This window comes from Anoplopoma fimbria, chromosome 11 (assembly GCF_027596085.1).
Source record: "Anoplopoma fimbria isolate UVic2021 breed Golden Eagle Sablefish chromosome 11, Afim_UVic_2022, whole genome shotgun sequence".
Lineage (NCBI taxonomy): Eukaryota > Metazoa > Chordata > Actinopteri > Perciformes > Anoplopomatidae > Anoplopoma > Anoplopoma fimbria.
The window spans coordinates 11,978,253-11,992,462 of NC_072459.1; the positions used below are offsets into that span (position 1 = coordinate 11,978,253).

At 37.8% G+C, this 14,210-nt stretch overlaps 2 protein-coding genes across 2 annotated transcripts; one reads left to right on the plus strand and one right to left on the minus strand.

Annotated features, from left to right (window-relative positions):
- Positions 1 to 611: 611 nt before the first annotated feature.
- On the plus strand, positions 612 to 4,039 carry zgc:112148 (uncharacterized protein LOC550424 homolog). The gene is made up of 7 exons (XM_054607716.1): positions 612 to 665; positions 847 to 914; positions 1,000 to 1,144; positions 2,220 to 2,309; positions 2,917 to 3,042; positions 3,142 to 3,270; positions 3,355 to 4,039. The coding sequence occupies exons 1-7, from the start codon at positions 654 to 656 to the stop codon at positions 3,379 to 3,381; spliced, it is 597 nt and encodes a 198-aa protein (XP_054463691.1). The 5' UTR covers positions 612 to 653; the 3' UTR covers positions 3,382 to 4,039.
- Positions 3,442 to 7,474, minus strand: LOC129098319 (5-hydroxytryptamine receptor 3A-like). The gene is made up of 7 exons (XM_054607313.1): positions 7,368 to 7,474; positions 7,102 to 7,271; positions 6,548 to 6,663; positions 5,959 to 6,169; positions 5,720 to 5,878; positions 5,468 to 5,578; positions 3,442 to 3,458 (listed from the first exon to the last, which is right to left on the minus strand). The coding sequence occupies exons 1-7, from the start codon at positions 7,472 to 7,474 to the stop codon at positions 3,442 to 3,444; spliced, it is 891 nt and encodes a 296-aa protein (XP_054463288.1).
- Positions 7,475 to 14,210: the final 6,736 nt, after the last annotated feature.

Sequence of the window (14,210 nt, forward strand, 5' to 3'; positions counted from 1 at the left end):
TGAAAAGGGTTTTTGGTGGTAATAGATTTGTTACCTTATTGTTGATAGGCCACTATTTAAACCTGGATTATGCACATCCTTCTATTTATATTGTTTTAATCAAACTTTATTACTTAAACAGAACAGCATTTTAAAAATAATTTAAGTTCATAAAGTTTAAACTGGTTGAAATAGGTGTCACTTTGGTGTGATTTTGTACAAAATACAAAAAATTGTGTTTAAAAAAAAAATGAATCCAACAAAACCTACAGAAATATTACATTACATTACAGTCATTTAGCAGACGCTTTTATCCAAAGCGACTTACAATAAGTGTATTCAACATAGGTATTCAAGAGAACTACTAGTCACCAGAAGTCATAAGCATCTCCTTTCTGAAATAGTCACTTAACTAAACACATTAAATACAATCTCTCCCATAGTTTTAGAAAAGTTTACAAGCTTGAAATAAAAGCATTAATCTACACTGGAACAATGTCATGTGACATAAATCCACTGACTGTATTGAAGAAGCAGAAATTGCTATGTATTTGTGCAGATTTGTGAGTCTTACCTTTGAGTCAGGCGCATTTAAAGCCACCCTTCTTTTGGGTCCTTCGCATACGGTTTTGTTTACAACCACGTCACCAGGAAATACATCCCCAACTTCCAACATGCTGAGACAGGTGATCGATGCTAAATTGACTTTTGTTATAACTCAGAAACGGTATTGTCTTTTGAATACAGTGTAACTCGTCTTAACCGATACATATTTGTGACTTGATGTGATTGAAATGACAAACTCAGCCGTGGAAACAAATATGTGGAAGATTAGCTTCAGCGTTAACCTGATTTGTATGTTAACAGGACTCGCAAGACGCTCCTCTTTTTGGTGAAGATGACGGTAACACAGGAGCAAGAAGGTCCAAAATAAGGTGAGATATGCTCCATTACTTCTGTCCTCAGTGACTGCCCTGTTCTGACCAAACGCCTTGTTTTATTATCACACCTGTGTTGCAGACATCCGATGGTCTCGTTCTTCCATCTCTTCTTCCGAACAAGTGCCATCTTGGTCTACTTACTGTGTGACATCTTCAGCAGTCGTTTCATTGCCTGCATGGTCACCATCATCCTCCTGCTGTCATGTGACTTCTGGACCGTGAAGGTGAGCAGGTCAGGTGGATCACTAGATGTGGGAATAGATTAATTCCATGTCATGTTTCGGTTTTGCACATAACACCTTGTCTGTGTCACATGAAGAGCTGCAGCTCGCTATTATTTAAGGACGCTGAAGCTTCTGACTCGCAGCTTCTGTATCTGCATTTAAGGGGAAAAGCGACAGATTCTCTGCTTTTTGCAGCTCTTACTGTTGTGAAAACGTGTTAGACACGTAAAGGTGAAGCCTTAACGCTGTCTTTAACACACTTTAGAATGATGAAAAAGAGAGATTTCAATGCTTTTATCAAGTCTAGACCACATTGGACCAGTTCCAGATTAAAAAAAACACTATACTTGGAGCAGGGTTTTGGACCTATATATGAAAAATGCATTTAAAATGTAGCTTTTTTTTTTTACCATTTCACAAATAGAATAAAGCTTTCACCAATCTGAAACTGTGTTTTTAAGACTCTTTAGCCTATTTGGGTTAATTAATCCAGATTTGACTTGCCTAAATACATTGGTTTTGGATCTGGACCTTGTCCAATGTAGTCTATATGTGGCAAAAAACAGTGAAATCTCCCCTTTTGCATTTTCACATATAGAATAAAGCTTTTTCAAATCTGAAAATGGGTTTCAGACAGCCTCAACGCTTTACCTAAAGTGTCTTAACACATCTCACAACATTAAGAGGTGAAAAAATTGAGAATCTGTCACTCAGCAATGTTGGTTCAGTTTACCATAACCTTCAACTATGACCAGAAGGGAAAAAAATGCCCCAAGAAAGAGAAAAAGTTCCCACATTATTTTCCACAGCCCAAGCTGAAACATTCACATTGCTTCTTTTGGTCACAATCACATATGATGACGACAAACATCTAATCCTCTAATTAAAGAAGCTGTTCCAATAGTTGCAGATCAAGTTTTACTTTTTTGGTCTTTCAATCTCCATGTTCCTTATTTAATTAAATCTGGGCTTGTTGTGTGAATATTTGGACTGGTGCATTATGTGTATGTTGTTAATGATAGAAACAAATCAAAGAAACAAATCAAAGTACAAATCAAAGTTTCTTTCCCCTCAGAATGTATCTGGCAGACTGTTGGTGGGCCTTCGGTGGTGGAATCAAGTGGATAAAGATGGAAAGAACCACTGGGTGTTTGAGTCAAGGAAGGTAAGCAGAAGGTCATCCGATACAGTCCATGAAGGGCACCAAGCTCTTTCTAGCTCAAGAGAAAAACAAAGTTTTCTTAACAAAGGTTTCTTACCTGGAAGAGGAAAGACACACATTTGGAAAAACAACATATTTTGGAACATTGAAAGCCTCCTCACATTTCTTTTTTAATGAATATCATTCAGTGTGACCTTGCCAGCAAGCAACTGCAGCTGTCTGCAAAGTTATAAAAGTTTCAATAAATACAAGGATGTTCATTGTAACTCAGGTGACTGCATTCCTGTATGTGCATCTACAATTTCACACACTAAATACACCTGCAGCGATTCTTTTTTTTTTTTTTTTTTTTTTTTTTTTAAATGCCAGTGTAACATTTGCATTCACTCTTTTTTTTTTTTTTTTTTAACAGTGTAATGTAGCTGTATGACCTTTTTAGACAATTGCAGATAGTGTAACAAAGAACAGCTGCATTGTCCTCTCTGAAAAATATCCCACCTCACCTTAGGGACTTTGGACATGAATTTCCAAAGACTATAAGAGTTTTTTTTTTATCTTGGATTTTTATTCTAATAGCGTTAAACAAAACCTTGTTTAACTCTCTTAACAGACACAGAGCCTGAGCACGACGTCCAGTGCTGAGTCACAGATCTTCTGGCTCGGACTCATCGTGTGCCCCATCTTCTGGATCTTTTTTGTGTTCAGCACCATCTTCTCTTTCAAGATTAAATGGCTGGTCAGTTCAACGCTTTTGAAAGTGAATGCCAAATTTAATTTCCGTCTGTATTAGTTGCTAATTGTTGATCCACGTCTCGTCTTTTTGCCCCGCCCCCAGGCTGTCGTCATCATGGGCTTGGTCTTACAATGGGCGAACTTGTACGGCTATGTCAGATGCAAGTTGGGTGGACAGACCAACCTGAGACACATGGCACAGAATTATCTTGGGGCCCAGCTTTTTAAACAGGTATGTGAAGAGTAAAAATACTTAACATTTTTGTCTAAATGGCTTGATGCATTCACTTTTGCATTTCTATTTTTCTCACAAAAGGCAATGAAGAAGACAGAGGAACCTTGACGTTGAAGATGGACTAGTGACGACACATCTGCAGTGTCATGGACTCTTTATATCTTCTTGCTACCTGTTGGTCTTTTCTGAAGGGGAATGGGTTTTTCTTATTTCACTCAAGTTTTTGATACAACTGATTTTGTATGTGTTTTTCCTCTGAAATCATTGACTGATTGATACGTTCAGGAAATAATTTCCAAACCTGTTAATGCGAATAAAAAAAAAAACCAGCTTGCTTTTGAGAATAAATGTAATACAGTAGTGTTGGCAGTGCATCAGTTCAGAGCACAGATAGTGTTATTATTTCTACTGATGTAAGGTAATTTTGAAATGTAAACTGAGGTTACCACAAAACTAGCACATTCCCTAACGTACTTAAATTTATCTTAAGATAGGGGTTAAGAAGGTAATGTTTAAACGCCGTTCTCCTGATGGGAATGGATCAAGGGGATGCCTTAAATTCAAGGCAGTTTTGTTGTTAAAAAGCATTATTTTTACGTAACACTTTTGTAACTTTTGACTGCTCAGCATCTCTGAATGTACTGTATACTGTTGTGAAAAGGGCTTTTTGGGGACAATTTACATAGGTATAGATGTTCCCATAGTGTGCCTAATGTTTAAATGAGGAGTGTGGGTCTTCAAGTTATACTGCTGCTTTATGTTGCTTTATGTTGTTTAAAAAAAAAAAGATTGTGATAAATGACATTGGGATATGGTAGGAGGGAGTTTGTAAAGTTTACAATGTTACAAAAGCCACTTGGTTGTGATTTTACCCCAAAAAATGTAATTTACCCTGGTCATCTCTGAAATTGTTGTTTTACAAAAACATTTATTAATAAATACAAGAATAAACTTATGAACATCATTTCTGGCTCACTAGTCCTATGATCATGTAATATAAACTTACTGAATATTGAACTATTATTCTAGATGACAGTTTATCAAAAGGTGTGTTCTTGTAGTTTTTAGACCTGTAAACATTAAATCTTCTTAACATCACACTATTAAAACCAATATATATATATTCACCTCTCATTAGCTGTCCTTCAACAGCCTTTGTTTTAGTGGTGGACATAAAGAGTTGTGAATTATTCAACTCAACTGCTGTTTGAATTTTTATCAGGTCCAGATCCAAACTCATCAATAGCAGCAGGTCCTGTGTCTGCAGTGAATGATTAAACCACTAGGTGGCATAAACAGAACATCAGTGTTTACAAGAGGATTTGTTCAACAGAGTTTCATCCGTCTTGCATTTAATAAATGTGTATTTGTAAAGACATAGTATAATATAATGAGGGTGTTTTCCAATATCGGAAAATATTCAAGAGTAAAATCTCACATTTTGAGGGCTGAAGGAACATGGTTCTGTCATGTGTCCAGATGTTCTAGTTTTAAATAATAGGTCCATATACTTACTAGGGATGCCAAACAGAACTGAAAAAAAAAAGGAACCAATAATGATTGCAAATTATTTGATGAGGTACCAGAGACAAAGAAGAGGCATTTATCTCAACATATCTCATATGATATACAAACCTCATTCATTACCAAAAGTAAACAATCAATTGATTTATGTAATTTGGAAATTTGTAATTTTTTTCTTCCCTCTACAACAAATCAAACTGAACCATATCCGAAGACCGCAATACAAACCGAATCGTGGTTTGTTGAATCGGTTCACCACTAATATATTACATAAATCATGTGACTAAAAATGATATCAGGAGTAAAGGATGAATTCCTTTATTTGTTTGATTTTCAGAAATATGCCAACACAAATCTTTATCAGACATCCAGAGATTAACTATGAGTACAAATGAGCACCACAATATTTGGCACACTACAATGAATGTGAGGTTAAACACGTGTAATAAATGTGTGCTAAGATGAGCATGCTGAAATCTGAACCGCTCAGTTTAGCTGTTTTTACCAAGATGACGTGTGTTTTATTAGTACCAGAAATCAAAATGGTCAACTTTACATTTATAGTTTACCATCACAGTAGTCATGGCAATAAAGTATATAGTACCAAATATAAAGTAGAACCAGAAAAATATCACGTCCAACTTGTTGGCAAATATCAGAATTGTTTTACTTTCCAGGCTCTGGGCATCAAGACCTTCCAGGAAGTTGACCACCTTCCTGAGCATTTGACTGTCCTCTTCTGAGCCACTCAGCTGAGTGACACTAATGTCAGCTTTGACTTCTGTAGGGAATGAAACCGGAATCAGTGCAGGTCATAAAGGTTTTTTTTAGTTCGTCAAAAATCAAGACTTGAGAATCAAAATATCCTACTCAATATCAATAAGTATTGCAGTTCAGAATCTACACATGCAGTTTTGCTTACCCTCATCCTCCTCCACGTCCTTTTTTCTCATGTTTTCAGAGACCGACCCTTTGGAGCAGCACCAGAAAAGGAGGCTGCCATCTGTGGACAACCGGGTCAGCACCATGGACACCAGCATGCTCAACACCAAGAAGACCAGACAAACACAGAAGTGGGTTCCTGCGGAAGAGACAAGACGGTTAGCGACTGAAACTTGCGATGCTGTTCATGTATTTGTTCTGTGAGTGTTTGTGACTGACGGATGATGGGGCTGCATTTGCCGTCTCCGGGGAGCTGATCGTTGAGGATGATGAGGAACATGGTGAAGCTGAGCACCAGAGTGACCTTGAAAGAGTTGCGTTCGCCGCCGCGCAATGGCAGAGCGAAGCTGACCACATCAGCCAAGACGATCAGAATACTGGGCAGCAGCAATGTTATGAAGGGGTTGGTGTATTTGATGCTCAATGCCACCTGAGGAGTATGGCAGACAGAGTCTCATGGTACAATATAGAAACGGCCTTTCAAGGTTTTAAGAACTCCTGTGTCTCGTGCATATTTTCCTAATTAATCAATTAGTAGTTTTTCTTCCCCACAAAATGGTTATAAGTTCTCACAGACATTCAAATTGCATTCACATTTTTCCTGCCAACAGTCAAACATTCAAGTATATTAAGTCTATTATCATATATGACAAAGAAAAGCTACAAATCCTTACATATGAGAAGCAGGAATCAGGGAAAGTTTGCTGATTAATGATGTCAAAATAGTTGCCACTATTGCAGGAATCTGGTGAATCATTCATTACCTGTACAACGTAGAAATGACAATTCTACATTCTCACAAACTTACCATGATGTAATTCCGGTCTTCTCTTACTTTCTGGAGTTCCACATTGTCAGTTCTCCAATCTCCATGGGACCCATCAACCATCTTTAATATACCAAATACCAGTTTTGTACCACATTCTGAAAGAAACGGCTTCGTTAAAAGAGCACTCCACTGATAGAGCATCGCACTCCCAGAACAATGACAGACTCATAATGGGCAGTTTATAAAATAAATCAAATCTATCCACGCGTACTTTAAAACATGGCGCCTACATTATCCACAATGCAACATGCCCTCGGACAGTTTGGTCAGAGATTCTGGTGTTCAGCTAGCAGCAACTAATTTAGCCTCAGTTGACACTGCACAAGACATTATTATGGCAATGCCCTCATAATTGGCATATCATCCAAAAAATTAAGCACTTTTAAAAAGCATAACTCCAAAAAACAAAACAAATAAATAACAGATGTTTAAATTATGAAATTAAGCAAATTATGATTTAGTACCCAATCTGCTCTAAAACTTCAATATTATTTTATGATATGATATTTGTATAAGTCAATTGCTTAGCTCACCTTGTAGGGACCAGGTTTGGATCGCAACTGGACATTCATCACTAGCGAAGGGGTAGTTAAACAGGTTGACTTCACAGTCCACCTCTGCATTTATGATCACCGTGTGCTTCACTGTGCCATTATTGTCTACCAGCAGATCAGGGGAGCTGTGAATCATCATTGTTTTGATCCTACACAGGTGAGAAACAACCGTTGTGTGAGATGAATATCAAGAAGTCCATGAACTGCATTTGCGCTGATAGTTTTGATTATGTTATGTAACTTACCCATTTGTGACGTGGAGCTCTGGGGTCCAGATTTTATTCACTGGCAGGATCACTTGCTCATATTGGTAAAGTGACGTGTTCCATCCCAACTCAGGATCTGTCCACATCTGGGATTTCAAATCAAAATGAATGTGAAATAGAACTGAAACATACTCTTTGTTTATTTTTGTCTATTTGTTAGTATCTTGGAGCTTACAAGTGAGGCTTGCAGACGACTTATTATGCGGAGATTCTTTGTGTCCTGTTAATAAAAAAGATAATAAATGTGGTTACGCAAAGTGTCAACTCTACTGGATGGCTGTTGGAAATGAATCAAAAATATTGCTCAGATGACCATTTTTAAAAATATATTTATTACCTGATCAAAATGAATTCTCAAATCATCTTAAACAGGTTTACAACATGTTCTTATCATATTATGAGAGATCCAAAAAGAGAAACAAATAGGAATTCTCACTTAGCTCCAGTAGGAAAATGTATAAAACAATACTTACAACTGACAGAGTCTGGTACTCAATGAACGGCACAAAAATCTTTAGGGTGCAGTTTTCATTTTGTGGCTGGGATAGAAGTTCTTTCTTTATCAACATTTCAGCCAGACATCGGCGATTTGTGCAGTTGGCATTTCCACACCCTGAAATTAGTGATAAAAGGAAACCAAAACATTTTTTTAAATACTGCCATTCTACTAACTCTCTTAACAGTTTTTCATTAAATATATATCGCACTTACCTACTGTTAGTAGAGACAGTACCAAGACCGCCTTCCACAGACTTTGGGTAAGAAATCTCAACATTTCTGGCTATTAGACTTTGCTGATGGCTTACGACAGCTGTGTTCCATATCTTCAGGTTTCAGCGTAACATGGCCCTTAAATAGGCCTGACTGTGACGTTTAACTACATATTGACAACCCCACAAGACAATAGGGACAATACCATGCCTACTTAGTGCATCCATCAGTGATCTTGTGTAAACGGTCAGAACACAAGTGCAATTACTGTCACTGTCTGTTTACCTGCCAGCAGACACCGGTAGCTCCTGCTGCTATTTTTCATTACAGCTCGTCATGCTATTCTGCATTATAAAAGGGGCTTTGGCTGTCATACAGGAAGTTTAGCGGTGGCCACAAATAATGGAGACCTGAGTTAACATGAATGTCTCCCAGTCATGGATACAGGACATCCATTGTACATCCACTTTGTTTTGACAGCTGGATGATGAAAACGGGTGTGTCTTTTTTTAATCTTTTTATTTGTTTTAGTTTGACAATAAGGCCAATAAACTCATTCCATTATATATGTAATGAGAAAAATAGTTAATCAAATGTTCATTCATATTAGATTGCACTGCCTAAACATTTGTGATAATATACAGTGGGTACGGAAAGTATTCAGACCCCTTTAAAATGTTCACTCTTTGTTTCATTGCAGCCATTTGGTAAAATCGAAAAAGTTCATTTTTTTCGCATTAATGTACACTCAGCAACCCATCTTGACAGAAAAAAACAGAAATGTAGAAATATTTGCAAATTTATTAAAAAAGAAAAACTGAAATATCACATGGTCATAAGTATTCAGACCCTTTGCTGTGACACTCATATTTAACTCACATGCTGTCCATTTCTTCTGATCCTCCTTGAGATGGTTCTTCTCCTTCATTGGAGTCCAGCTGTGTTTAATTAAACTGATTGGACTTGATTAGGAAAGGCACACACCTGTCTATATAAGACCTTACAGCTCACAGTGCATGTCAGAACAAATGAGAATCATGAGGTCGAAGGAACTGCCCAAGGAGCTCAGAGACAGAATTGTGGCACAGATCTGCACAGATCTGGCCAAGGTTACAAAAGAATTTCTGCAGCACTCAAGGTTCCTAAGAGCACAGTGGCCTCCATAATCCTTAAATGGAAGAAGTATGGGATGACCAGAACTCTTCCTAGACCTGGCCGTCCAGCCAAACTGAGCAATCGTGGGAGAAGAGCCTTGGTGAGAGAGGTAAAGAAGAACCCAAAGATCACTGTGGCTGAGCTCCAGAGATGCAGTAGGGAGATGGGAGAAAGTTCCACAAAGTCAACTATCACTGCAGCCCTCCACCAGTCGGGGCTTTATGGCAGAGTGGCCCGACGGAAGCCTCTCCTCAGTGCAAGACATATGAAAGCCCGCATAGAGTTTGCCAAAAAACACATGGAGGACTCCCAAACTATGAGAAATAAGATTCTCTGGTCTGATGAGACCAAGATTGAACTTTTTGGCGTTAATTCTAAGCGGTATGTGTGGAGAAAACCAGGCACTGCTCATCACCTGCCCAATACAATCCCAACAGTGAAACATGGTGGTGGCAGCATCATGCTATGGGGGTGTTTTTCAGCTGCAGGGACAGGACGACTGGTTGCAATTGAAGGAAAGATGAATGCGGCCAAGTACAGAGATATCCTGGAAGAAAACCTCCTCCAGAGTGCTCAGGACCTCAGACTGGGCTGAAGGTTCACCTTCCAACAAGACAATGACCCGAAGCACACAGCTAAAATAACAAAGGAGTGGCTTCGGAACAAGTCTGTGACCATTCTTGACTGGCCCAGCCAGAGCCCTGACCTAAACCCAATTGAGCATCTCTGGAGAGACCTGAAAATGGCTGTCCACCAACGTTCACCATCCAACCTGACAGAACTGGAGAGGATCTGCAAGGAAGAATGGCAGAGGATCCCCAAATCCAGGTGTGAGAAACTTGTTGCATCATTCCCAAGAAGACTCATGGCTGTACTAGCTCAAAAGGGTGCTTCTACTCAATACTGAGCAAAGGGTCTGAATACTTATGACCATGTGATATTTCAGTTTTTCTTTTTTAATAAATTTGCAAAAATTTCTACATTTCTGTTTTTTTCTGTCAAGATGGGTTGCTGAGTGTACATTAATGCGAAAAAAAATGAACTTTTTCGATTTTAGCAAATGGCTGCAATGAAACAAAGAGTGAAAAATTTAAAGGGGTCTGAATACTTTCCGTACCCACTGTATGTTTACATATCTATGTAATAGAGAAGACTGAGTGACATTTCCTCAAGTGTTATTCTCTAATAAAAATTATGATTTTACAGTAGTAGTTTGTAGTCTTACATGTTTCTGCGGTATTTGTGCGTGTAGTGCTTTTTTTCATTAATTTCTACAACCTTGACCTTCTATAGTTATATTTTAAGTTATTATCACTTAAGATTTTTAGACTGTATCGGCGCGTGTCTTTTTTTTTTGTATTATGGGTTGCACGCAGATTCATAATTATTGTGTTTGTTGTTCGCTGCTGCTGGCTGGCTGAGGGCTAACAAACATAATTTCGTTGTATCACTATAATGACAATAAATACCTCTTTATCTTTATCTTTTTATCTTTACAATTGTGTTGTTTGTTGTTGGAAAAAAACATCATTCCTGTGGGGTAATGGCAGTTAAAAAAATCCAATTCGAAGCGGGCAAATCTAAACCAAAAACTATTTCCAGAGGGCTAAAACAGTTGTTTATGTTGGTGGTTTATGATGTGCTATACACTTTAAAGTTGTGCAATGTAAATGTGTTTTTAACTGGATTATTGAACCCTTTGAGAAACCGCTGCTTTATCTTGAATATGTAACAGGCTGTCTGAGGTTATCACCTTACAACAGCTTTAACTGTTTCAAAAGCATCCTGTGTGTGTGTGTGTACACACACACACACACACACACACACACACACACACACACACACACACACACACACCACACACACACACACACACACACACACACACACACACACACATGGATGTTGGTTTAGTTTCCTGTAAGGCGCCACATGATGCAGGACACTTGCATTAATAAATGACTTTTCTGTCCTGTACTTTCACATTTGTGGGTATAAACAATTAAGAACTGCAGTAAAGGAAGTAATACTGCTTCCACTCATTCGTTTTATAGTTGCTGCCTGGAAATGATGGACTGAAGAACTATTCTTTCCAGGTTATCTCTCAGAGGAATTTCTCTTATCTCTGTCTTAACACATCATCCTAAACAAACAATACGTGATGAATCAGACAGGTTTCACAGTGTAAGGGGGGCTAATGTTCTATTTTTAAAAACACAACAAGGTTGTTTTGATGTTGTTGACCTCTATGTAACAGCTTTGCGTGCCCTTATGACTGCAATAAAAAAGGTGTAAAAGTTAAGTGTGTCCTTGCGGCTCGATTGTGATCACTCGTCTTATCGGATCTAAATTGAGGACAACTGAGACAAAGGAAATCCTTGTGCCAATGACAGCGTCATCTTCACCTGAGGGGGCAAAGGTTAACTTTCTGTCTAATGAATCATGGAAATCCAAAGAGAAATGACACAAATATACATAGCTGCAAAATGATCTATAAATCATCAATATTTCTCAGCCTTTATCATTTTGTGGCGGACCATTTATGTTACGCAATTTGTATTTCGTCAACTTGAAGCAAACAGAGGGCATTTGATGGTTTGTCGGTGACCTTTAAAATATTCCATAGGTCATAAATTCTTCCAGATTGTCCAATAAGGTTCAGAGGGAAGGGATTAGTAGGATTTCAGAACCTAATGGGACTTTGCTTGAGGACCAGTCCAGCCCCCAACACTCTGCAACCAACTAACTCTGAGGTTACTTCCACTGTGGCAACACATGGTTTAATGCTCGACAGAACTGATGGGCTTATGAGACACCTGACAAAACTCTGATTTCTACTTTGCAAGTAAGTCGACTATTTAAACTTTTTCTGTGTGCTTTTTTAAAAGATTTATTCAAAGTCATAAATAAGAATTCTGGCGTAAATAAAGATTCCAAGTGTCTATGTAGAGGAAAAAAAACAAATTGGCTTTGTGTTTCTACAAACACTCATGGAGGTAAAAAATAGGGTTAAAAGATTTTACTAGATTAATTGCAAAGAAGCTTTTAGTTACAAATACAGTGGAATAGGAACAAAACTCCACATAATAACACTCATAGATATTATCAGGGTCGAGCCAGTCGGAAGGAAAATAATTAACCACAAATTGCAATAATTAAAAATTAAACATTAACTCATTGACAAACAAATATTACAGCAATTAGGTACAGTCATGAAACATGGAAACATCATTAAATATATTATAACAAGGGACTATTTCACTTTTTTTTAAATATATCGGTTTGATATTTTCCATCCATCCATTTTCCGTAACCTGCTTATCCAGTTAAGGGTCGCAGGGGTGCTGGAGCCGATCTCAACTGCCAATGGGCGAAGGCAGGGTACACCCTGGACAGTTCGCCAGTCTGACATATATAGACAGACAACCATTCACACTCACATCCACACCTACGGGCAATTTAGAGTCTTCAATGCACCTAAGCTGCATGTCTTTGGACTGTGGGAGGAAGCCGGAGAACCGGAGAGAACCCACACTGACACAGGGAGAACATGCAAACTCCACACAGAAGGTTGTCCAGGCCGGGAATTGAACCCCGGCCCCTCTTGCTGTGAGGCGACAGTGCTAACCACTACACCACCGTGCTGCCCAGTTTGATATTTTCCCACCTATAATGTTTGTGAATTCATGTTAACTATGGGGAAACATTGACATGTTTTAGTACATTAACTGCATTTATTTGAATTTCTATGAGCATTGTTCTCATAAAGCCGAACAAAATATAAAACTAAATACAGGGCAAACAGTGAAAGATATAAAATAAACAGTAATTCTGCAGGAATCATAACATGTAATTCAAACTCAAGCTTATTAGTGCAATGTGCTCTCAGAAAGCACAGCCTGCAGAGTCAGTAGCTTACAATGTGTCTCACTGATTCAAAAACAAAGTGAAAGTTTTTTTAGGGATTCAACATAAATGAAATTAACTATAGGTAAAGAAATAGAGACTAAGAAATACATACAACGGCATAACATTGGTACATATACAATTAAATGTGAAATTGATGAAGGTGAATATTTTCACAATCTTTGACTTTTGCAGTCTTAGTATTTTGGTTATGAGTACACCTAGTACTACTTCAAGTTTTAGACTTATCTCAACTCTTTGGAAGCCATTGTTAAACTGAGATAAACATCAGCCAAACACCATGTTCTCAGCTGACTCAATTAAGCAATAAAAACTCTAGATTTATTAATAAGTTTTAGAAGACTTATTACTTACTTGAAACATATTGATCGGTGTGAGAGGTAACTCAGCATTGTGCGCTTGAGCATAAACTTGATAGCGTGCCTTTAATCAGTGACAACTCAAGCTGCTGTCAGATTACGGAAGTACAGTATTAGAAAGTGATAACAATGTCCTGACTTTGGTGTATCGTACGTGTTATTGGAAAGGAGGTGGTTAAAGTTTGACATTTGAGGAAATGTCAAACTTTACACCTCTACCACCTGAAGCTGTTAGAGGTGGTTGGAGGATAATAATTTACCCTTAATGAGGACCAAAATAGAGGTCGAGGTTATGCCTAATTAACCGAAGCATACTTTTTAAAAGAATTTGTGGATTAACGTCAGATTATATAAAATAAACACTTCATGCCAATACATGTTTGGCAAAAACATAATGATCTTTTATTGATACTGAGACAAGGTAACATACGTTCATTATTTATTTCTCTAAAATAATTCATATAATTACTTTTGCCAAAAATACTGCTGATTGTTTGCCATTATTTTGGGTCACATCTGGAAGGTAACAGACAGATAAGCCAAACTGATTAAAAAGAGGGTTTTTCCTGTGGGAAATAGATTTCCCTAACCCGAAGCTTTAGTTAATCTTGTCAGATGGTGATGACCAAATATTTATACAGTATATTTATCAACACGCACTACGATCAAT